The sequence below is a fragment of the Xiphophorus hellerii genome, chromosome 12 (assembly GCF_003331165.1).
Source record: "Xiphophorus hellerii strain 12219 chromosome 12, Xiphophorus_hellerii-4.1, whole genome shotgun sequence".
Classification (NCBI taxonomy): domain Eukaryota; kingdom Metazoa; phylum Chordata; class Actinopteri; order Cyprinodontiformes; family Poeciliidae; genus Xiphophorus; species Xiphophorus hellerii.
Genome location: NC_045683.1, coordinates 27,237,544 through 27,262,826, shown reverse-complemented (window position 1 = coordinate 27,262,826; position 25,283 = coordinate 27,237,544). Strand labels below are relative to the sequence as shown.

General features: G+C 43.9%; 1 protein-coding gene across 8 annotated transcripts in view; it reads right to left on the bottom strand.

The window, feature by feature from the left end:
• Positions 1-25,283, bottom strand: part of fbrsl1 (fibrosin-like 1) — a 360,629-nt gene that overhangs the window by 45,532 nt on the left and 289,814 nt on the right. For all 8 annotated transcript variants that reach the window (XM_032577744.1, XM_032577749.1, XM_032577745.1 and 5 more), the window contains one exon: positions 1,634-1,682. In XM_032577744.1, coding sequence (XP_032433635.1) covers positions 1,634-1,682 — 49 coding nt within the window. The remainder of the gene's footprint in view (positions 1-1,633; positions 1,683-25,283) is intronic.

Sequence of the window (25,283 nt, the reverse complement as noted above, 5' to 3'; positions counted from 1 at the left end):
TCACAGCACTATGTATGTATATTAATCTAGTATGTACTGTATATGTTTATGGTAAGAGTGTGTGTGTTTGCATCTGTTGTTGACTTTACCAGCTAGCAGCTCCACAGGCCTGGTGATTAAAGGAAAGAAGCCATTCCTTTTCGGCAGTCCCTCAGGGCCCCAAGCTGCTAATGGGACACACTGTAGATGCAGTGTTGTACAGCAAACCAGAGGAAAACAGCCTGTGGGCTTCCCTGTATTACACACAATGTCCACACACAGAAAAACCCGTCTTGGCCACAAGCAGACAGCGTCCCAGTATCTATTACAGCTCCAGAAAACAAGACTGGAATGTGAGATGAGAACCGACTGGAAGTTATCCCAATTTAACTGTGATAACGTTGTCCTTCATGTTCTTTTTTCTTTTTTTTTTAAAGATTCTGTTGCCACCTCACTTTCTCTAACCTCTTCCTCTGGACCCTTCGCCTTCATCGCCCAAATAGGATCTGGATGATCTGTGTGATAATCAAGAGAGACTTTGATTGGATTGTCTGGATTTAATTCCAGCCATTTAATCCTCTGCCCTGTGCTCACTGTAGCACCAACTACAGAGTCTTTCCTTCACCTGGTAAACACAGGGGAAATTTTGCTGTAAGTAAGATATCATAAAAGTTACTAGAAATGCTTGTTTCACAACTCTCATGTTGGTTATGGATCATCTGAACCACACAGTTTATCAATACGTTCGATTCAAGCCGATGAATGCTGATGTGTTTGTTGAGTCTCCCTGTGCAACCTTCCTCATCTGTCCGTATAGCTCACACAATGTGGATCCATCTCATTCCAACCTCACCTTGTCTTAAAGGGCCCTCCTTCCTGCTTCTTGCCCAGAGGGGACACGGCCGCCATGCTGCTGCTATCTGTCACGGCTGTGCCCATCAAACCCCACACCCACATCTGCAGCTCAGACACTTTCACCCCCTGATTTGACCAGCTGAGCTTCACTGCATGTGGTAAATATTCATGTGCCAGAAATACCTGTTGATGTGTGTCACAGAATACACACACACACAAAAAGCATGTGGAATCCCAAGTGGTCACGGCGTACAAAAAAAAGAAAGAAAGAAAAAAAAGCAACAACAACAAAAAAAAAAACAAAAACAAGGGCCTAATAATTCACATATGTGCATATGTGAATGCGGACAAGAGCTCGTGTTGTCTGGGGGCTGACAAAGCTCTTTTTCTGTCTTTCCTTTGGCATCAATTATGATCCAGGCCTGCTGTCAGAGAGCTTGTAATGCCTGAGGGGAAGTACCCATTTGTGGGAGCATGTGGCAGGGAGGCTCTAAATCCTCCCTAATGAACCAATATGTAGGAGGGCTAAGCCTTTGGCGGGGTCGTCCAAGAAACACCACTGTGCACCAGGAGGAGAAAAAAAAAACAACAACAAAAAAAAAACGCATGCATATGTAGTCACCAGACCTTGCTTATGTCTGGCGACATTTAAATCTGAATGGGAGCTGCAGGATTAGAGAGCCAGAGAGAGCCGTGGGCTCATTTGCAATAATACTAAAAAGATAAAAATTAAAAAAAAGGGCACAGATTTTGCTCTGTTTATGAATAAAGCGGAGGAGAAAACGGACGAGGCTCTTACCTTTGGGTGCGGTAGGGGAAAAGAGCTTCTCTGATCCTACATCAGAAACCTGGAGGGGGAAGAAAAAAAAAGAAACACAGAAATTCAGAGATCACATGAATCTGAAAGAAACTAATTAAAATTATCATTCGCGCTCCTAGCATTTCTGTTCCAGAACCACAACTGCAGAAGCTGATTTATTTATCTGCAGGTGACGGCGTCACAGAGTCAATCAGCAGCAGTCGCCCGATCGAACAAGGACAGGAAGCTGCTTCTGGAGCCTGACTTTCCCCTGATGAGGTAACATTAGGTGGCAGTGTTGGGCCACCTGAAAACCCCCACACAAGAAACGCTGTCAAGGACATAGGAAGGCAGTCGGCTTGACAATGCAGCATCAGAGGACAAAGACATGGAGGGGAGAAAAAAAAACATGCTGCTGCTAGGAAATCAGTGACATTTTTCCACCAATTAACACTATGCACTTCTATTTCTAATTCATCTAATTTCATTTCAACAACGGATCTCTCATGGTGCTATGACATTGTAGTCGGTAAGCAGGAGACCTGATGTTGGTTGAGGTCAATATGAGGGAAGCTGAGGACGATTTGATGGTCACATGAAGTTTGGCGACTTAAATCAAATTTGCTGCAACGCAACTTGTGTGAGCGGGAGAAAAACCAGCCCCCGTTTTCCAGGCGATTGTTTCCCTTTGCTTCAGCTCCTTTCGTCTGACTCGTTAAAAAATCCGCAGGAGCCCGGCATATGTTCCACCCAGAGGGCCCCCGAGTGTCCTTAACTGCCACGCGTGTATTTCATGCTGCACAAAGGGAGCATATGTAAAGAATGAACAGCGAATCTTGAGAGCATACAAGGGAGACATAGAGAGAAAGCGGATGATTCTGTAAACACAGATGGCTGTCCTTGGCATCCCAGTTAGTTCTTCACAAGTGTTTTGAGGACATCCTCTTCTTTCCAAGACCTTCGGATTCCGACTTTTACTGAGATTTGACTTTTTTTTTCTCCTTCCTACTATGTTTGGATGTCTCTTCTCTCGCAAACCACAACAGACCTCGAGTAGAAAGTTGATTCTCTTATGAACTTGCTTTATTAACAGGGCATAAAAACAGAGATATGAAAGCTCAGGGGAAGCCTCCGCCGAGGAACTCGACAGTCGAATCAGAAACGGAAAGCATTAAAGGGGAGAGGATCCGCTGATGACTACAAAGAAATATTTTTCTGTCGAGTTCTGCGGCATATATTCCACGAGGAGACGTCGTGAGTCACTTGGTTGAAGCTCCACAGAGATTGCAGGCAGTAATGGACTGAACAGATTTTCGACATAAACACTCGATGATTATTGCACAAAACTCTTTAACTGAGTGTTTTGTTTTTAGCTGCTTGCTGAGTGGACAGATGCTAGCTACCGCAGGAGGAGTAGCAGTAGCAACATGTCGGCAATGGGTTCTACTAGACCGCAAATGCGCAGCAAATATTCAAGATTCCTGAAAGTTTTCACATTTATGGACGGTTGAATGGACGGATCAATACATACATTCACAGATTAATGTTTAAAATGGATGAATGAACAGAAGGACAGATGCATAAATGAGTAGAGAGAGTGAACAGAAACTACTGGGTGACAGGACAAATTGACAAAATCATTTTATTTTTGTGAAAGTGCCTTAAACTGAATCGATTACGGCCTCTTCTTATCATTGTTATTATTTTTTTTAGATACGTCTGGATGTGTCAGCACGTTTCATTTATCACTTTATAATACAATGACGTTATCTTATGTTTTTAATCAGGCTTAGCTTTTTGTTTTTCTTCCCTTTTGTTTCTTAATGCGTCCTGTCCAGCAGCGTGGCATTCAGAGTTGATGTCTGAGTGCAAAGAAGTAAAACACATTTGCTTGAACAAGTGGAGCATTACACGCGCACACACACACACACACACACCCACACGCCCACACACACCCACCCCCACGCACACACACACCCACATGCACCTTAATAAATCGCTTTGAGGTTTATTTCAAATGCAGCGGACAGAAAGAAAAAAGAAACAGGAAGGAAGAGACAGACAGAAATATAGAAATAAATATTGCAAGAAAGACAGAGAAATACAGAAAGACAGAAATAGAGAAAGATCAAAAGACAAGAAAAAGAAAGAAAGAAAGAAAGGAAGAAAAAGGGACACAACAAAAGAAATACAGAAAAAAGAGACAGAAAGACAGACGGAAAGAAACATGGAACAAATAGACTAATTGATAAATTGAATCATTTATACAACTGGACATGGATGAAGGTCTTCAAACACAAATATTTTTGAATGCCTATATTCTGAAAACACTTGAGTCATACGTCAGAGCCTGAGACTGTGTAGGAAGTCTAATAACATTTCTTTGGTCTCCACAAACGGAACAAAAGGACAAACTCTCAGCTGAAATCTTTTCCGTTTCCTCCTGCAGCAGACAAAGTGATCTGGCTCTAGAGGAGAGAAAGACTAGTTGTGCATTGCCCTCTTTCAATCTCCCGAAACCAGAGCGGCCAGGCTCCAGCACGGACTCTTTTGTTGGCTTTGGATGAAATTAAACGCTCCAGTACCAACCCTCGGCACCGAAAACAGCACAACCTCAGCCTTGAATCATGGCCCTGCAGGCCCTGAAAGAAAAATATGGGCTCAGAGTGAAATGAAGCTTGTCAAATGGACACAGAAGGTGGCTTAGGGTCATGCTCAGAGTGACACGGGGTCACGAAAGTAGAAAAAAATAAAATAAAATAAAAACGAGCTAGGTGAGGCTATGACTCCATGTAACAGCTAAAAACAGTTGAGACCAAAGTGGTTATCCGGAGTGCGGCACAGACAAAGTGTGTTCCCAGGAACAGACGAGCTGTGTTTGGAACATCTCTTCATTCCCATTCCAACCCCATGATGAACAGAAGCTCTTTTTAAATTGTACCTGAATCCCAAGTAACAGCGAACCAACATTTAAGAGTTTAATGCTGCGTTTTGCACCTGCCAAGTCTGCATGAGTCAGTCACACAATCCACAATTACAAGGCTGGCTTGTAAAGGCGATGCTTAAAAAAGGGCATGTCACAGCAGAGCTCTTGTTTCTACTGGTGGTTGTTTTTTTGTGGCAGCTTCTTCCTGCACGTTGCTGTTGGTCAGGTTGACAACTTTTTCTCTCTCTCTCTCTCTCTCTCTCGGTTTCTCTCGGGGCCGCGCTGCCGGCTCACCGAGCCGCCTGCGGTTGGGGTGCGAGGAGGTCATGTGTAACAAATTCTTCACACTCTCTCTGCTGAGGCGACCCCGACTGCCATTACCGACCAAGAGAAAGATGAGACGGACAGGAAATGCTTATGGAGGGAAGCCGAAAGACGACGAAACGGAGGAGCAAAGGGCACGGTTTTCAAAAGGAAGCGGGGAAATTTAACCATTAAACAAAACTAAAGGGTGGTGGTGGGAGGGGAGGGAATTTAAGCCACATTGCCTAAGAAGCCAAAAAGCCCTCGGAGCGGGCTGCAGGAAGCTTGACCTTTGCGAGGGCCGTCTGCTATTTGAGCCTGGGGCTTCAGGGGCCTGGCCCCCTCTCTGGAGGGCCGTCAGCTGGCCTCCGCTTTCCTTCTCTATTCTATTCATTAGCTATGCTTTATGATTCAGCTTCCTCTGAGCCACACAAGAGCTCCCCGAGGAAAGAGACTGCTGGATAGAGGGAGAAAAACGAAGTGAGGCTAGGGGGATGAAGAGGGGGAGCGGGGGAAGAAAGAAGGAGGTCACGGGGCCCAGCCGGAGCTCAGCTCCCAGCAGCTGTGAAATCCTCCCGTTTCCTCGGCAGGCGTAAAAAAGAACACGGAAGGGGGCGTGGGGGGGGAGAGAAAAGAGTTAAGGAGAGAGCTTGGCCAGTAAAACCCACCATTACAGCGCTAAATCCCTAAAGCGCCACATGCCGGACAATAATTCCCCAGATTTAGGGAATGCCAAATTACAAATTACGTCTGCTGTTTGTTTTAAGAAGTCCACAAAAACTCCCCCCCCCTGAACACAGATGACTTATTCACTCCATAAATCCTCCAGACAACGGCGCAGCCGCCGAGGGAGAGCGGGGGAGGCGGTGAGTGAGACGCGCACGGCGAGGCCAGACGAGGAGGCAAACCGAGGGAGGGAGTGGAAGAGCGGAGAGAAAAGTCTCCATGTCCGCGTTGCTTTTACTTAACAACACGGCTGGCTAATTAATTTGGAAATATCGGAGACAACCTTAATAGCGTTCTTTTAATGGCGAAACGCCTCCACGCTTCATTTCTGCACAATAGGCCACCGGAGCAAGGCAATCCAGCCGAGGAGGGAGGGCCGAATAATCAGCGGAATGACCTTGAGGCATAAAATTTATGAAAAGCATTGATCAGTTAAGGATGTGATTTCACTCAGACACGAAGGTCAGCAATTACCCCAGACTCAATTAACCTCATTTAGTAAAGACTGCTGAGAGACCAGTTTCTCCCCCCACATCCCATAACCCAGCACACATCAGCCCCTCCCTGCTTTATATCAAATGATCCCCAGGCTTTCAGTCTTACCTTTGATCTGGGAGCTCTATTTAATGCCCTGCATTCCACATAGCAGAGCAAATTATCTCCTAGCAGTAAGAAACCTTGCAGTCAGAGATTAGGTAAGCCCCAGACCAAATACAAGCAGATTCCTGGTACAGCCCTCCTCTATTTCTGGGTAAAGGAAGAACAGCCTTGCCCTTCCATGGTACATTTCTAAACACCTTGAGGCAGCTTAATCACGACGGCTTTGGCGTTAAAACAACAAACTTGTCGACAGGCTTTGTTGCAGGTTCATGTCAGTGAAGACTGTAATTGCTATTTAGTTCTGACTCATTTGGAGTGTTATGTATAAGACAGAAAGCTGTTGGACAAAGTCTGAGGTGTTTGGTGTTAATCATATATAAAGTGCCAGAGAAAAGTATTCGTACGACAGGATATTTTTAAAATGTTCATCTTAATTTAACTCAGTCCATCATATTTCTGCCACCTCTATGTGGATGATATGTTCACACACAACATGCTGGAGGTCAAAAAGTTACATTTTGGTCTAATTTTATTTTATTTTTTACTAGAGCTCTTTTTTCCACATGTTTGCCGTGTCACCAGCTGCAAACAGAACGTCTTGTTACTTTCCTCCTTTCTCCACGGCTTTTTTTTTTTCTTTTTAAAATCTACTGCAAGCGCCAGAATTTGGGAACACATGATGAAAGGCCTCTCTGTACATACACTGCGAGAACAAAGACATTAGTTTACTCGAGGTGGCAAGGACAAGAACGGAGCTCACACCGGCCAAGTTTATGTCGAGCGCCGAACTCCTGGGATGATGACGGAAAAATTGCGGAAGAAATAACATCTCCCCTATGCTGCATTAACCAGGCCCGCTTCCAATTTCTGACCAATTACACAATAGTTGTCAGACAGAGCACATAAAAAAAAAAAAAAATCTGTTTCAGCTGAATGATGTGTTGAGAACAAGCAGAACCGAAGGAGGAAAAACCAACTTCTGAACTCTTGCAGAGTACACACAAGCATCAGTCGTCGCTAATGGATTGAACAGAGATGTTGGGACAATGTTTTATAACTTAACCTCTGGCCTGTTTACTGTGTTCCCTGGTCTTCATGATGCTGTTTGCTTTATGATGAACCTCTGGGGCCTTTGCAGAACTGTTGGATTTTCACTGAGATTACATTACACACAGATGGACTCTATTCGCCAATTAAGTAACTCCCGAAGGCAGTCGGTGTTTCTTCCACTTGACGATTCCAGCACTTTTCAGTCACGCTCTCCATCGCGTTAAACAGGTGGCTTTATTATTTACTGTTTCAGCACATCATACACTGACTCCTTCCAAAAACCTTGTAATATAGAATTTTGGGAGTAGAGGGGTTTCACTATTTGGTCTATTACGTAGCTCAGGCAGGTTGAAGTGATATGAATACTTTGGAAAGCACCAGATACGGGCTAGTTGGAAACCAAAAAGTTTTGAAGATGACAATATTCTTATAGAAATATCACCTCTTACAGAACAATTCCTGAAACAAGTTTAATGGGCAGAACAAAAGAAGGCAACTCACGGAAGAAAAAAAACAAAAAAAACCCAGCACACTGTTATTCCTGCCTCAGCGCCCGGCCCAGCTCCTGTAGACAAGATAAGCAAAAATCTCGTTGGAAGCGAAGATGCCTGACAGGCCTCTATGTACACACCACCATGTTTGTATTTATATTGCTGCACCGTGACACGGCACAAAAGGATTCAGCAGACGGCAGGCCAGAAGAAAATGAGAGGGAAAATGAAAGGAGCCAAATGGGCCATAGGGCACATTTCCTAGCACGGGCAATCAGGCGCTCAATTACCCAGGTTGAACCTGTCTGTCCATCCCTCTCCTTACCTACACACACGTCCGTGCACACCCACACTCCAACCTATGCAGTGTTAATTTGCCTCCCTGCCTGGCGTTTCATCACTGTCAGCTTCCTCCTTCATTGCCCTCTCTGCTAACTTCCATTGAGTGTCTCCTGAAGCCACATTTGGCCACCCGAGCTCAGGATGGTGTGGCTCACAGGTGAGGCTGAGTTGCCTGGAACACCAGGCCAGCAAAGTCAATTCACTTTATGAATCAAAAATGCGTGCAACTTTTAAAATTTAAAATTGTTTATTGTTGTGGCACAACAGCATGACCACAAGATCACTCTGCATCCCCAACCATTTCTTCCCCCAGACATTGTGCTGAAGCCACTTTTGCAACAAATGCTGCATTAGCCATGCACAGTGGGACTACAGCTCCCAGGCCACAACAGGAGACACCGAATTAATTATCTCCCCAGCATTTGTCCTCACACCGTTCCAGAAACTTAATGACCTCCCGAGCGGTCGTTTATTATGAGCCGCAGCAGTGCCTTCCATGGGAGCAGACGCCATCTACCTTGCCTCCAATTCCCACCCTCCGCTCCTCTACACATCCACCGCTGCCGGCTTGTCAGAACAGGTGAGAGCCAGTAATAATGCGGAACCCCGGCAAGCACGTCGGGATGCGCCGAGACGACAGAGAGAGAGAGAGAGGTAGGATCCCACGCAACTGTCAACCGACGGATACTCGCCTCGACTGGAGGATCATTAAGATGATAATGAATTCCATGGTGACCAAGTAGAATGAAGTGGCCTCCCCTCGCATGCTTGCAAAAAAACAAAAAAAAACACACACAAACCACTTTGTACTTAGCCCCAAGTGCCATTTTTATAGGCACACATAAACGCCTGCATGTGTATGGCAGAGCACCAGGGCTGGAAACTCCTGCCCCCGCTCGCCCTAGCAACAGACGCAAGGAAATGAATACCGATGGAAGTGCACGGGGGCATGAGCTTTGTGTAAAATATTACCCTCGATCTCGCTTGCTGCGCCCCGCGCCATCACTCCGCCCTGCCTCTCTCTCTCTATTTCTCTCTCTCCTGGGCTGTGAAGCAGTTGCTAACCCTTATCATTGCTGGCTGTCAGTTTAGTATACAAATTAGCAGTCTATCAGGGGAATGCAGGAGCCCGTTTCATCAGTAGGGAGAAGGGCAGAGGCGCGCATTGCATTAAGGTCTCTCACCGCCGCAGACAGAGAAAGTCACAAATCAACGGCGCAGCAGGCCCGCAGCCAACGCTAACCAGATAAGGAGAAATGAAGGAAAAAGGACGAGACATATTTCACTAGAGGGGCTCCAGATCTGTTCGAACTCCCTGCGAGGGGGCCAAGAGTGAAATATAGGGATGGGGCGCAGGGACCGATGAGGCAACAAATCACGACATCAGCCCAACAGACAGACAGGAACTCCATGAATAATAGATACAGAATATGAAAAGTACAGGAATTCCATTTGCGAAAGTGCCTTTATTCGATTAACAGCTACAAATTGGAGGAAATTAGCGCCAGCGCATCGACGCTATCTCCGCCTAAGTGAACATGTGGATGTTAATACCAGAGGAGACAAAACATCTGGTGAGGGCTCTCATTAGGTGGCATAACGCAATGAGGCACAGCCTAAATTGCGGCAATAAAAGCCGACAGACAAATTATCTCAACCACCGCAATCCATTTAACTCAATTAACGAAACGCTTAGATTTGGAGCTTGGTGGTTTAAAAAGCACGCCAGGCTCCAGAGGGGTAGTAAGTCCAGGGTGGACAAATGGAAGACGGTGGGGAAACTGAAGCAGGAAATGAGCCGAGTCTCTTCAGAGAAGAAAGTCAAGTTTAATTGTACAGCCCGTTTCAGCAACAAGACAGTTCAAAGTGCTTTACATCATATTCTGCAAAAACACAAAGTCTTACAAAGTATTTTTGGTCTAGATTCTAGTGCAAATACCTTAACACACTTGAAATAAGACAAAAGTAACTTCCAAGTAACTTCAGCAAGATATATGAGCTAATTTTAAGTCAAAAACACCTTGGTATTGATGATAAAGTACGAGTTCCATTTAATTTTAACCACACATTTTCCCCAAGTTATGAGTGAAATAATCCGCCAGTAGAAATAGTATTTTATCTTCAATATTGACTTAAAACAAGTGCCTGTATCCTGAAAAGTTACTTGCCAGTTAGTTTTGTCTTATTTTAAAAAACTCCACTAGAAACTGGACCAAAAATACTTGGTAAGGTTTCAATTTGTCAATGCCATCATCATAATCATCAAGCAAATACACATCGATGCTCATCAATGTTCCACTTACTACTAATCAAAGGGAACTCTAAACAGGTGGGTTTTCAGCCTTAATTAGAAGGAACTCACTGTTCAGCTGTTTTGCAGCTTTCTGGAAGTTTGTTCCAGTTTTGTGGTGCGTCGAAGCTGAATGCTGTTTCTCCATGTTTGGTTCTGGTTCTTGGGATGCAGAGCAGACCAGAACCAGAAGACCTGACTGGTCTGGAAGGTTGACAATAGCAAAAACAACAACAGGTCTTTAAATGTATTTTGGCGTTAAGTTATTCAGTGATTTATAAACTCGCAGATTTAAAGTCCACTCTCAGAGCTATACAGTGAGTGTGAGAGGGGGCGGAGTGGTCTTGTCTTTCTAATGTCAAAATGTATGCCAGCAGCGATAAGAAGCTGGGATAATCTCTGCGGTATCAGGAGGCTGCTCGTCATTACACCGTTGCCCTGATATAGATCGGAGCACCGCCGGCCTCCTCTGGCTCGCCAGGCTTCACGCCAGCAGAGATGGCAGATAGCCCTGTAAAGACACGGCTCACCACTCCCTGATTGGTTGGTCAGGAGCCACAACCAAAACGTTCCCCTTGGGCTGCCATGAGAAGGCAAGATAGCGGGCGGCGGGACACAAAAAGCTCACTCTCCGCGCATCTAGATTATCGCTTTGTCGTACAGCCTTTCCACTATTGTCCGTGTGGGTGGTGGGAAATAGTAATAATGAAGAGAGAGAGAAAAAAAAAAGCCTTTGTGTGAACATTATTGTCTGAGAAACAGGAGAGTAGACAGGCGGATTATTTCAAAAACAGCTTCCCCCCCAGAGCTCTCACAATGCACCAGTGTTGATGCCGAGTGGAGGATCCTGGAGGAGATAATAATAATATTCCTAGTCAGAGCCTTTGCTGCATTTGAGCCGCCTTGTAACAGAGAGATACACATCATTCTGACTGGCCCGCTGTGACATAATCACCCTGCAGAGAGCTGCAGGCGAGCTTGGTAGGCAAACCACCTCTCACTGCAGCTTGTTAAGAGAAAGGTGGCTTTAAGCACTGCTCAATAAAATCTCCCATTGAACTTGTTTTTTTAGGGTTTTTTTCCCAGTCCATCAGAACAATGTCTAGGTGAGTCATCGCCCACCTCAGGCTACACAACTTACATTCTTCCTTTCTTCTTTTCTCTCAAGATTACACTTTGCTGTTGACTTGGATGAATTTGCTAAGAGGGGTGGGGGGGGGGAGAAAAAGAGATAAACAAACAAACTCAGTAGGATTTTAAATAATGTAGCGATTAAAAAAAGAAAAGAAAAGAAAAAGCGGTGACCCTTTCCCTCGCCTCAACCCACACATGGTGAGTTTGTTCTGCAGGGGCAAAGACAGCTCACAAAGACAAGAAAAGCCGGAGCTGGCACTACACGGAAATTTGCGGTAGGCATTGGCTCGCTCCTCTGGGCGCGGACACCTTTAATGAGAGGAAAAAATGTGCAGCGAGAGGCAGCTCTCACCCATGCTATGCCAGTGATTTTTGAGTAAAATGAATCACCTCCCCTCTAACACAAATAAATATTGTTCTAATACCGGTGGGAGCCTGATGCCGACTCTAGGCTACGGAAAGGGATCCAAGCTTTTACCAGCCTCCATATCCCCGGTGGGATTCTGCATCCCACAAATTCAGAGTCTGCACACGATGAGCCCACTACATGTCTGTGAACCCTCGGATTCAGGTTCGGCTAAATGTAGAACTCTCAAATGATTGGCACCAGGTGATGGAGGCTTGAGGGTGAACAGGAACAAAATAATGCCGCACATTTTTTGCGCTACACCACAAACATCAATGGATTTAACTGGGATTTTTATGAAAGGTTTGGGATTTGTGTTCATCCCCCAAGTCGAACACCTTTAAATAAAGTCCAGTCAAAACGACCACCTTCAAGCGTCTTTAATTAGTAAATATTGTCCATCTGTGTGTAGTTTAATCTCAATATCAATTTAGCTTCAGCGTCATGAAGACCAATGGTCAAGGGATGAAGCAAAACAATGTCCAACGCTTTAGAGATTCCACAATCTAAGAGCAGAAAGAGGATGACCCAAGGTTTCGCAAGGTTACTGAAACATGGTGGAAATTGAATTAAAGAATCAAACAAGAGGTCAATAGTAACTCTGGAGGAGCTGCAGAGATCCACGACTCTAGAAAATCTGTTAAAAAAACAACTAGTAGTCTCCACAAATCTGGTCTTTATGTAGGAGTGGTGAGATGAAAGTCGTTGTTGGAAGATAGCAAAGCAAATTTCAGTTTGAAGTTCGCCACAAGCCATGTACGGGGTACAAAATGAATACAGCTAAACACAGAGCATTCTGGGAAGATTGGCTGAGATAACAGGTATTCGAATGTAAGAATGGTCCAGTCAAAGTCTAAACCAGAATCTGTTTTTCTGCACTGTTTTTCTGAAAGGGATCAGTGTCGGCCAATACTAAACCATAGACATCTGTATCAGTATCGAAAGTGAACTAGTGGTTCCCTGGTTGTAACATGACCAAGTGTGAAAAAGTACAAGTTGTATAAATACTTTACAAGATACTGAGCACTTCTATCCCCTGTAAAAACCAACAACGCCCCAAGGATAAAGACAACCACTTGCTCTACTGAGCCACAAAACAGTTGGGTAGGAGCAAGATGGCAAGTGGTGGAGTGGAAACCTGGAAGGGGGGGTAGAGTAGACTGGCACCCGTTGCCCAGCATCCGGTTGCTCTCACACCTCCGTCCTACTTCAAGGCAAACATGGCATGCACTATATAAAGGTGTTTGTGGCTTCTGAAGCCCCTGGGCCACTGTGGAAAAGGATGTGGCACGTTAAGTGGAATTTACTTTTGATGCGGACATCAAGCCTCAGGTTTCTAGCAGCTGAAACCCAAGCTTCTCCCTCGGGGGGGGGGGGAAGCCTTACTGCAGGGTTTGCCAGGACACCGAATACCCATGCAGTCACCTTTACATATGCCTTTGCTGCACAGCTGTCATTATAAAAGCAGAAGAGAGCTGGAGGTGGTGGCTGAAGAATGTTGGGGAGGGGTGGGGAGAGAGTGTTTCTGTAGACAGATTTTATCAGACTTATTTAGCTGCTACTGACAATTTCGTCTGGTAGACCAGCCCTCTGTTAAAGCTGCAGTTTGTAACTTTTATAAAGAATATATACTGTATATATATACATACACTGTATATATATATATATATATATGCACATTTGTTAAAACTGTCAACATGTTGTGACATGAGACAAGAGAAAAGATTGATCTCTTCCACCTCCTCCCTGACCTGGTTTTTCTGTCTGAAGAAATACAACATTCCCGACCAAAACAACCAATCGGAGCCAGGAGAAGCATCTTTGCGCTGTCAATCATCCTCATGTACCTGCTGCTAAATGTTCCAACGTCGGAGAAACAACTTACTGCTTGTAGACGGTCATCGGTGGCCATGCTAACAAGCTTGAGCATTCACAACAGGCTATGCCAGCTGCAGCGTAGCAGAGAGAAAATGAGCGGAGGTGGAGGGAGAATGAGCAGCAGCACATGAGATTGTGATTGACAGCACTAAGATCCACCTCCAGGCTCTGATTGGTTGTTTCTAGTTAGCACTGGGAGAAGGAAGAGGAGTTCGATTTTTTCACAGATTATCTGTCTCATACCGTTCTGTCACCATACAGTGACAGTTTCAACAAATAAGTAAGAAAAAAAAGAAAAACATTTTTTTTAAATAAAAGGGACATACTGCAGCTTTAAACTATTAATGCTTGACTTTCATACTAAATCATTCCTAACTGATTTAGGAATGATTTAAAAGAAATCATTTGGAAAAGAAAAAGGAAAGTGAAGCCATAAAATGAGCTAAAAAATCTCCCATTCCTCTTGTGTCTGTTTTATGACATGGCAGAGCTCTTCAGTCACTGACAGCCCACATGTGTAACTTTTCCAGGAGAAGTGCGGAAATATTAATAACCGTGGTGACATATCAGTCAGACATGTAAGGAGATTTGCTTTATGCAGGACGAGATGATAGAGGAGGAAAGCTAAATGTGTATCGCTATGAAGCCGGGAGAGGCTAGCTTAGCGCCACCATGACAACTGCAGAGGTCCTGTGAAAGTCCTCATTGTTTTAGACTGGACTGTTAGAGAGTGTTATCAATCTGGGACGGCATTCTCTGTCCTGACCTTGACAATGGACATGCAAGTAATGTCTTTGTAGAACCACCTTTAATGACCTCAACAAAGGTTTTTTTCCAAGTTGTGAAGCTCCTTAACTTTGACCCGCAGTCCCTGCTGAAGAGCAGCATCCCTAAGGCATTATATTGCCACCACCGTGTTTGGCAGTGTCAATGTTAGCGTATAGCAAGGAGCATGTAGGTCACAAAGGTTATTTGAGCAACTTCTTTTACATTTGCTGTTCCCCTCTAACCAAACGCAAACAACGTACTACCTGAATACTCCATAAACCAAGACGCCTTTCAGCCTAATTCTATTCTTTCTGCATATTCCATTCAGTAAAACTTAATCAAATAAAACTCTCTTTTTAAAACTTTTCTATCACCAAAAAATTATGAAATGCAAATCTGATTAGAAAAGCTTGGTTGAATATTTAAACCCATTACCTGCACATTGCACTATATGTTTTAAGAAAATCAAGTCTTTCTTCTGTTAAGCAACATTTCTTCCTATTCCACCATATAAAACACCCTTACTTTTGTGTTTGCACTCCTTCATTCAAAACAGATGTAGAATACAGCAATAGGATAATATAACTTGAAATCGGACTAATGTCTTCTGAAGTAATTTGGTTGCCCTGGATTTCATGTAATCATCATTTACTGTAAAATGTAGTGGAGTAAAAGTCAAAAGTATAGATTATTAAATCTACTTAAGCGAAGTACAGAAACATCAAAATTGTACTTAAGTACAGTGACGAAGTATTTCTACTTCGTTACTTCCCACCGCTGTATACATGCCGAGTAAAATCTGAAAATAAAGTAACATCTTCCTGTGGATTCATTGTTATGAACTACATTGTGTTAATCTATCCAAAAACCCGTTAAAAACACATGAAGGTTTGTAGTTGCACTGAGACAAAATGTGAAAAGTTCAATGGGTATGAACACTTTTCCACATTACTGCATGTGTAGCATAATTTGCTCTAGATTAAAATATAATGAAGCAAGTAAATGCAACTTTGTCTTACATGCAGCTGCTTAAATTATTTACGTGTAAAGAAAAAAGAAAAACAAAGCAATTGCTCCCCAGAGCGCTAAAATGCTTTTCCTGGCTTGTTTGTTGTAGCACTAATGAATATCTTGGTGCTTGTTGGAAGCTTTTATTTCTGTTGAATATTATATTTTGTCTAAGCAAAATAAATCTGCAGAACCTAGTCATATGGAGAATTCAGTCACTTTGCTTCAAAATGCCAGCACCAGTGATGTAAATGGAGACGGCAAACATATTGCACTGGATTGATTCGTCTGCAGTGTATTGGAAAAGACTAGGCTTACCAAGTCATTACCAGTGGAGGATTGTCGAAACAGGCAAACGTCCTGTCAATAAAACCACCAGGACAATTATCCTGGTGAATGGCGTCCTGAACGCTGAGGTGTTTTTGTGAAGGAACTCGCCCTCCTCGCCAATTTCTTTTCCCTCTATTTCTCTAACGACTGGCTTGATTAGCAAATTGAGCCGAAAACCGGCTTGTTTATTGAAAGCAATCCTACGGCGGGTTCTATTTTCTGTAGTTATTTCATCATATGCTCATCCAGACCCACCCGGCACGACCCATATGGCTACCGCAAGTATTTGAATAAGAGATATGCAAACAGATGAAGTGAAGGGAGCAGCTTGTGTGCTCAAGCAGCCTTTTCTCACATCTGCCAGAATCCGTGGATTAGTTGGTCCGGGCCCTAGGGCCTCTACACTGCATTCATTCAGCGCATGGAGGTGAATGGATGTTTGCAAGGCATGTCTGTCACAAGCAAAGATGCATACCGCTGAGCCGAGGAATCCAATGCAAGCAGAGTCGAGACCGAAAAAGGTGGAAGATTAGAAAAGTCTGCATGAATGGAGATGACGTTGATACCATCATCAGGTCAAGACCTTTTTGGGTTTGATCGTTGTTTAGTAAAATGAGGAGCTTGATAGAAGAGAGAAGGATTCTATCAGCATTTCTAAGAGCCTGGATACAATGTAGTCATGATTTACTCCTGTTCTTCTGGGGGGGGTTTTTCATAAACTGTGGACAAGCTACCAGGATCAGGATATACCAAAGACTTAAAAATGTACAGATTCAGAAAAGCTGAAAGGTTTTCATAATGTTGATGCCAGCTAAAGTCAAATAATAACCTGAGTTTTATCTGGGTGTTTGCAGCATAAAGTGATTCAGCTTTGCCCCTCCACCACCTGTTGCTGAGCCCTGCTGATTCCATCACTAAAAAAAACAATAAAAGAATTTAGCAGCTGGAAATTCTAACGGTTACAAAACACCCGACATGGTCATAATGTGTAAGCACCTGCAGCACCACCTATTACTTATGAATACAGCCCATTAACACCAAATGCATATATTTTATATATTTCTTGAATTGGTAAGCACAATAAATGCTTTTTAAGAACTATATAATGCTGTTTTTATGTTGGATACGGAATAGATGTTTTTGGTTATGACGGTTGAATCAGCGTAAAAGTCTGATATTTTAATTATGCTACAAAGAAATGTAGAAAATAATACAATGAGTCAAACATGGTTTCTTTTGCACAATGAAACACATTTGATATTTCATTATAAAAGAATCTTTGTGCTATCAGGATTTAAAAGGTTAGAATTTTATCACAATATTTTGTGATACTAATTTGATAACGATAAGAATGACTAAAGAGGCATTCGTTATCTTGTTGTTTTTATTAATCTAAATCCATTGATGCAACGATAAATTGAAATTCCTATCACGGTAAGATTTTTGTCACGATATATGATGAGCGCATTTATAGCGTTTTACAAGTTATTGTTGGTAAAGAAAAAACTGTTCAGGTGCAGCGCAGCAGCGGCTGGTGTCCTTATGATGCAGCATGCCGTGGTGTCCCAGCCAGCGACATGTAACTGGAAACCCCAGTGGGCTCCTGGAAGACTAAGATGCTTCCTCTGACTGGAGCCCAGATCCATGGCTGACAGGGTTCCTGGTGGGATGCCAGAGTTGGGAGGAAATATTTTTATCCCCTGCTCCTGCAACCCACTACAGATCAATAACTCCATATAAAAACACAGTTACAGAAACAGATCGGCTCAGGGGTTAAGTGCATTGCTTATGCTATGAACCATTTTGACAGATACTCAACAAGCTTCCAAACACACACACACAGAAAAAAAAGGGCTCGGTTTGGATCTCTCCTGCTGGCTACCCGGGGAAATTCAGCTCCAAACATTGTGAGAGTGGCAATTATAATGGGAGAATACGTGGGGAGCATTTGCAGGCACACAATGTGCGATGATTGATGGGTTAGCGGAAAACTATCGAAACTGCCGGGGGTCGACTTTAACTGCCTTCCTGACAGCTACACTTGTTGTATGTACCCCCGGCCTCACCCTGCCACTAACAGGTGGCCCGTCCCTCACAGCAAAGTCGTCCTCCACACACGGAAGAGGCCGCGGACAGTCTTGAGCGAGCCACAAAACGCTCGGGTTTCCAGCGCTGGGGCAGACACGGTAACGGAATGCAGAGCGAGGAGCTGAGGGGGAGGGAAGGAAGGAAAATACTCCTCCAATCAAATAAATGCCACTGTAAGCACAAGTGACAAGTCTTGTTTGGGTTCGTCCCTGCTCGGGGCCCGAAAGGCCAGCACTGTCTCATCTCCTCAGCTATGTCTGAGAGCCAGCTGGGTGGGAGAGGAGGAGGGAGAAAATGCCTGATTGGTGCCACAGCCAAGGGTGAAAGCAGGCCAATTATATTCCCTATTCCCCCAAGAACAAGCCAGGCCCCTCTGGTGGAGTGAAGCCTCTGCCACCTTGCCTCTCCTCCACCTCTCAAGACACTCCACGTAGATAAATAAATGACAGCTCCACCGGGGCTCGGCCTAGCCTCCCGGAATAAGCCGTGGAGGCTCCCTGCCTGTCCGCTTCCCTTCACCTGGCATTACAGCAGATAGACATTTTTCCACATTATTATTGTTGCTTTGTCATCTGCTGCCCCATTCACTAGCCAAGCTAGTGGCTGATGATGCCGGCGGAGGACCCGAGGAGATTGGGAGGGGAATGTCTCTTGTCAAAGTCAGCATGGCCTAGCGTTGCAGAAATTTTAACAAGTTCCCTGGGCTCTCGCTCGCTCTCTCTCTGCTCGCCGCCTGACAGACTGAGGTGCCACAACAGGGCCGCCTGACAGGCCTGGACACGACGCCGTCGCTGACACTTGATAGACGAGAGGAAAGGCGAGAGGAGAGGCGATGAGGAGCCACCCTGAAACGCCTGAATTAATCATACCACCTTCCACCAGCTTTAGGTATTAAAAACCTAGAAATATTCATTACCTCTTAAGATATTTAAAGCCCTTTTGTACATTTTGGCATGTTACTTCCACAAACTCGTCTTGGTGACACACCAAGACAAATCAGTGCAAGACGGTGTTAAGGTGTGCTTAAAAAGTATGGCGAATATGTTGACACAGCCCCCTGTATTTTGATACTTCTCAATAAATAAAATCAAGTGCAACAGTTTCTCTTCAAAAGGAAACCTCGTTAACAGAATCCATGTCAATCCTTCCACTAACACGACTTGTATTTTAAAAGTTCCTGGATTAGAATTAGTAAAGGGTCACAGAGAACTAGTTAATCATTTACCTGAAAATAGAGGAAGTACACAACTGCAAACCTACCAAGACATGGACATCGAGCTAAACTGAGGCCTTGAGATCATTTGTAGAAGAGTAGCAAGAGGGAAAAAACATGCAGAAAGAAATTCTGTTTGAGGTTTGCAACCACTCTGGTCAAATGAGACAAAAGGCGAATTTTTTACGCTTGAAAACAAAACAAACACACAAAGCAAAGGATGTCACACCTACATGGTGGTGGCAGTTTTATACTGTGAAGAATATATTCAACTCAGGTCTACTTTGTAGAAGAACACTAAACTATTTATATCAAATCATATTCATTGAATAGAATTGTCCTAGTCAAAGTCCAGACTTATAGGTCCAATAAATCCTATGCAAGCTATTTTTTAATAACTACACAGTAATTTCAGAATTTAATTTTTTATCATGTTTTTATATACTTTCTATTCTCATCTTTCCTTCAAAACGGAATTTCATTTCTGTTCTATTCACAGACAATCTGAGTCAGCTTGAGCTATTTTGCAAAAAAAGCCCCAAAAACAAACAAAACATTCAAAAAAAAATTTCCTTGAGTATTTAGTCGGTACAAAGCTGGTAAAGACATGAACCAAAGCAGAGAATCAACTCTGGGAGCTCGAGAATAATCCCATGCCACGTTTCAGATATTTGTTTATAAAAAAATATTTTTTTACACTTCAAAATTGTGGAGTACTTTGCATTGGACCGTCACGCAAAATCCCAAAACGACACATAAAAGACTGTTGCTAAATCATATGAAAGCGTCCAAGGGGGTGTGAATACTTTTGTAAAGCATTCTGTATCATTGCACTGTTGTAAAATTTACCTATCTTAACAAAAATAAAAAAATAAAATAAAATAAAACACACATCCCAATATGCTTGTATTCATTTTTTTGGTAACAAGCAGGAAGAGGCCCTCAGTCAGTGTCATGCTTCAACTCAATGTGTACAAGCATTTTTTCCCCCTGAGCTCTCACCACTCCCTGATGCTTAAACCAAAAACCAGATGTTGCGGATCAGTAGAGATAAAATACAAGGCAAATAAAAGTGGTGGAGGGAATGGTACACATTAACTGTAATCAAACAGAAACAAAACGAAGACCAGGACAATTTAATTTCTTCTCGCATATAATTTGGTTTTATGGGGCAAGAAAGGCTCAACAAAGAGGGAAAGATGAAAAGGAACTCAAATTACACGGGGGAAAAAAAGTGCAGAGGCTTTGTACATACACTCTTCATCCATTCTCCACAGCTGTAGACAGGGCTGATGATTTGTATTAAAAACTTACTGTAAACGGCCCATGGGAACAGACTGTAACCCTGATGGATTCAAGTTGTTTCAACATGGCTGAGACTAAATAAAAAGAGCTGGGAAGCACTGGTAATGAGAGGAGGAGGAGTAGTTTCTTAAAAGAAATCGACTTTTTCTGGGATTCATAATGTCAGGGCTTGTACACACGTAAAAACAAATGATCTCTGCCACATCGTTTAAAAAAAAAAAAATAGAAGAAGAAACAATGTCACACAAACAGGATCGGTTTAAGAAGAGCATTCATCCACCTGCTGAATGACAACAGTGAGGGTTGTTTTAAACATGCCACACCCATGGGGGGCAGCGGAGGGCAAAGCTAAAACCTACATCAGTCAATTGAAATCCTTCAAACCAACTTTGACTTCCTGTTCGGAATGAAACATGGCACCAGGAGGTTCATATGTGAGGACAGACAGAGAGGTACCGTGTTGTAAATGAGTGAATGTAAAGTTAATGAAACACAAGACAACGTCGTCAGAGAGTCATTTTAAAGCAAATATGTGGCCGTTGAAAGACATTCTGCCTCCATATTGGGAGGAATAGCTGGTGTAAAACAGCTGATCTTCAGTAGCTGTTTTTACTTTCATTGCCTCCTGGAGATAAATAACGTTTTGAATTGAATTGAATACTTTGCAACTCAACACATTGGAGCAGCAATGACCAAATCGTCATCAGAGAGATGCTGGTTTTTACCGTGGTTCAGAGGCAGCCATTTCTCCTCCACTACATGCACATATGTGATGTCAGCGGCACATTATTTGTCGCAGACTGTCACGCTGACCTCTAAATCTCTAGTTTCCAATGTACACAATCCTCCAAATGAGGAGAATTCGCAAATCTCCACTTTTGGTCTGAGTTTTTATCAATAATAATTTTTTGTGACATTACCCGGAGTTTTACGTGTCGATGGAATGCGTATGTGGACCTGTCGACTCAGTTTCCCAGATACCCGGCTACGTGTGGACTAAGCCTGAACGTACAATTTCAGTGATACTTGGTTGCATCCATTCAGTGGAATTCCTTCAAACAATGTGATTTTAAGTAATTTGTCATGCCATTCTGCCAAACAACTGAAGGAAAGTGTAATGTTTGGCCGCCGGAGAGACATTGGATGAGGCCTGAGCGAGGTGCTCTATGAATCCACTTCATCTCCGTCTTCTGTTTGCAGAGTCTCTCTCGACTCGCTGGTGTTTCCACAGTGCTAAATTGCACAGCTGTTCCACAATCTGTGGCAGTGTTAATTACCCAAATGTGAGCGGCAGCTCGTCAGTTCCTCGCTAACGAAGAGGCCTGCTTTTCAGCGAGGGTGCCGTATGTTTGGTATGTAGGCCCGTTTCCACCCAACACTCCCCAGGCTGTGCTTGGACCACCCGACACATCCACATCCCGGAGAAGACACATCTAATTAAAGCTCCCGACTCGAATCTGCTTACTAAGGGGGGAAAAAGGAAAAAAAAAGAAAAAACACACGGCCTGGATTAGAGGACGAGGAGAGAGCGGTGAAGTGGAATGGGAAAGCGGGGGGAGGCTTTAATACACTACAAGTGAAAGGGGCTTAGAAAGAAATATGAGAAGTCTCTATGGTAAGATCTCAGGCGAAGCTGGAAGGAAATGCTGTGTGAATGTGAGCCGATCAGTCAGAGTTTGTCAGTCTGATCCCTGAGCAATTCCAAAGCCCCCAGGCAGAAACAGACAAGAAAGTTGTTTCTAGAAAAGTGTCTTTTTAACACTCCTGGTAGCTTCTTCTTTCACGTGTACATCAATTCTTGACTACTAGCACACACACAAAGAGAACCCACACCAGAACTGGCAGCGAATCAGCAACAACAGTTCGGTTTAAGATGTTTTTTTTAGGCGCATAGATGATGCCAGTATGTAATGACAGCGTCCTTTCAGCAAACACTTTCAACCAGAGATGCTGTGATAAGGCGTTTCCAGGCCAATACTGGTTAGGTTGTTTTTTCTGTTTTCTCTGAAAAAAGAAAAAATAAGTTGCAAGTGCTTTGACAGAAGTAGTAGTTTTAAATTGGGGGCTTAGAAAACACCACCTCAAGTTATTGTTGAATATTAAAATCTCAGTATTGTGACTAAGGCCCACTTTCCACACTAGTCTCTTTCCTGTGTAGGATCTTGATACACGAGATCTCACAGATGTGTGGGAAAGTTCAAATATTCCTGAAAAGTAGAGTTTCAGTGCACAGCACCTGAAAAATTATTGCCTACTATATATTGCATTCATGCTGTTGCACATGCTGACTTTGTGGTGAGGACTGCTGTTCCATGTATTGTGCAGCTCTCTACTGAATCTAACCAAAAATCTAGGAATTACATAACTTTGACCATTTATGAATAGCTAACATTTACCAACTTCTAAAAGTAATTTAAAGTACATGCTTGGTTTCTCGGAAATTAGTTGATCAGGGAAGAAATTGAGGTTGGATTGTGGTCCAAAACTGCATCATCGGTTGCATTTTCTGCTGGAGCAGTTTGCTTTCACACTACATCGTGTCAAACGAGCCAAACCCTTTAAAAACCTGCTCACCACCTCGCCTGCAGTGGTGCTGCTTTATTCTGAGCTCAGAATAAAATATATTCTCTTGTCTTTGGCTAAAAACCACAAGCCATTTCTCTTGCTAGCGCTTGATCTGTGCTCTTGATATGGTCGTATTTACCCAGAATGCCCTGCACGATAGTCCACTTGGCCTTCATATATGCATTCAAACCACAACAGAGTTCACTTTAACCAAACTGAGACCAAGGCTTATCAGAGTTCAATTGCGGATTCACATCTCCCGAAACAACTCGCCCTTTCAAGGCAAATGAACTAGAATTTGATTAAAGTGGACCAAAGAGGGCTAGTGTGAATGTACCCTTACGTATTAGACCCACAATCTCTGATCTAAGCAAAATGAGAGAAAAATGGAGGAATGAATTATTCATCTCTACAATAAACTCTCCAATACTTAGATCATGATGTACATTAATCCATGACTTATGCCCAATGTTTAAAAGAAAGGTGTTAGGAAGTCCCTTCAAGAATCCCTTTTTCCCTGCTGAAAGTATTGCTGGAGTGTAACGCCCACCTCTGGGTACACTTAAGCACCACGACCTAAAGCAGCACAGCGAGAAGACATAATGAATGCATGAAGCTCTGTGTCACGGGGGCTCGTATGGTGCACAAAACGATGGGGCAATTAGGCCCTCACAACACCTCGGGATAGCGTGATGAAGGACTCCTGGGCTCGTCTTCTCCGCCTCTGTTCCTCTATCATTAAGGGGCTGAGCAGCTACATCTGGCTAATGGCACGCCTGGGGTTCCTGCTCAAACATTGTGCCATGCCGCGCACATTTAATTACGCCTCATAAAGGTAACAAAAGACGCGGCCCGCTCTTGGGGAAGCAGAGTTTGGGAAAATCGGAAAATGGGAGAGAGAGAGAGGTGGAACGTGGCCCACTGCCAGAATCACAGGTTGATCCAGGTCGGTAGCTTCAAAAGACGGGGGGGGGGAATGCGCTCGAGTGTTTCCTCCCCCCAGCCTTCCACGTCTCCTTGAGATGGGCAGGAGATGCTCAGCAGCTCAGAATCAAAGAGAATCTGGTTTGTCTCCCCCCCTCCCTCTGTAAATCGTGACCTGCTAGCAAACGCTAATTGTAGCAGAACTGGGGGATTAAAGGGAGAACTCCTTGGAATATGTACAGGAGCTGTTTGAAGGAAAAGGGCTCCACCTTGTCAGGCAGACAAGAGGAAGCAACAATAACATCACAGGAGGACACAGTCCTCCATTTCCACCTTGCCTCTCTGGCACTTGCCAGAGAAGCCATGCAAGGAGCTCTGCACATTCAGCCCGCAGCCTCAAACACATATTACCCGCCGACCGAGTGACCCAGGCCTTCAGCCGACCTCGAGGTATACAAAAGACCTTGGATGACTGCTTTGTGCCGCAGCCGCACGCTGCTGACATTTTGAGCCGAGAGAGAAAAACAAATTTTAAAAAAAGCAGCGGCGCTATAAGCCCCGGGTCCCTCGGCGAGCAGATGCCCACATTTAGGAAATAGCATCAGAAGAGGGAAGGGGATGAGGACAAAGAGCTGTGGCTCATTGTCGAAACAGTCAATTGTGTGGCAGTTTGAAAGCCGGCTAACGCCACAGGAAAGGTCACCGGTCACTTCCATTTGGACCTTGACATAAATCCCCCGCTGTCTGACGGAAGTTACACCGGTAGCTTTAAAATATATAAAAAAAGAAAAATCACAGCACTACAATATAAATGGAAGGGAAAAATAGATTTTCTCCTGCCGACATGGCTTTGGCCCTTCACAGCCCCTTGGCTTTGCATAGCACCTAAAGTTTATTTATAACCCTAAATGTTGAAAACAGAGACGGATCTGTAATGTGCATTAAGAAACCCGCCTGCCAATTGCTTCCCCCCCACTACTGCACCCCCTGAGAAGACTCGTTCCGTTTCTAGCGCAGGGAGGGTGTTTTATGGTGGGTCTCTTGTCAGGATAAAGATGTAGATCTAAGTGCCAGAGGGACGAGCATAAATTCTCCGTCTTCCGCCGACCGGTGCCGGAGCTCTGGGAGTGTCCTTGAAGTACTAACGTCACAGGCTGTGCATCAACTGTTAGGAAGTGATGAATGTCCACATCTCCTCTGACCCACACGTCTGAACGAGAGAAATTGCTAGCTGGGAGTACATTTTATGAAACTCAGTCTTTCTATGCATGCTTTTAGCAAATTTATCCACAGCGTGATTTAT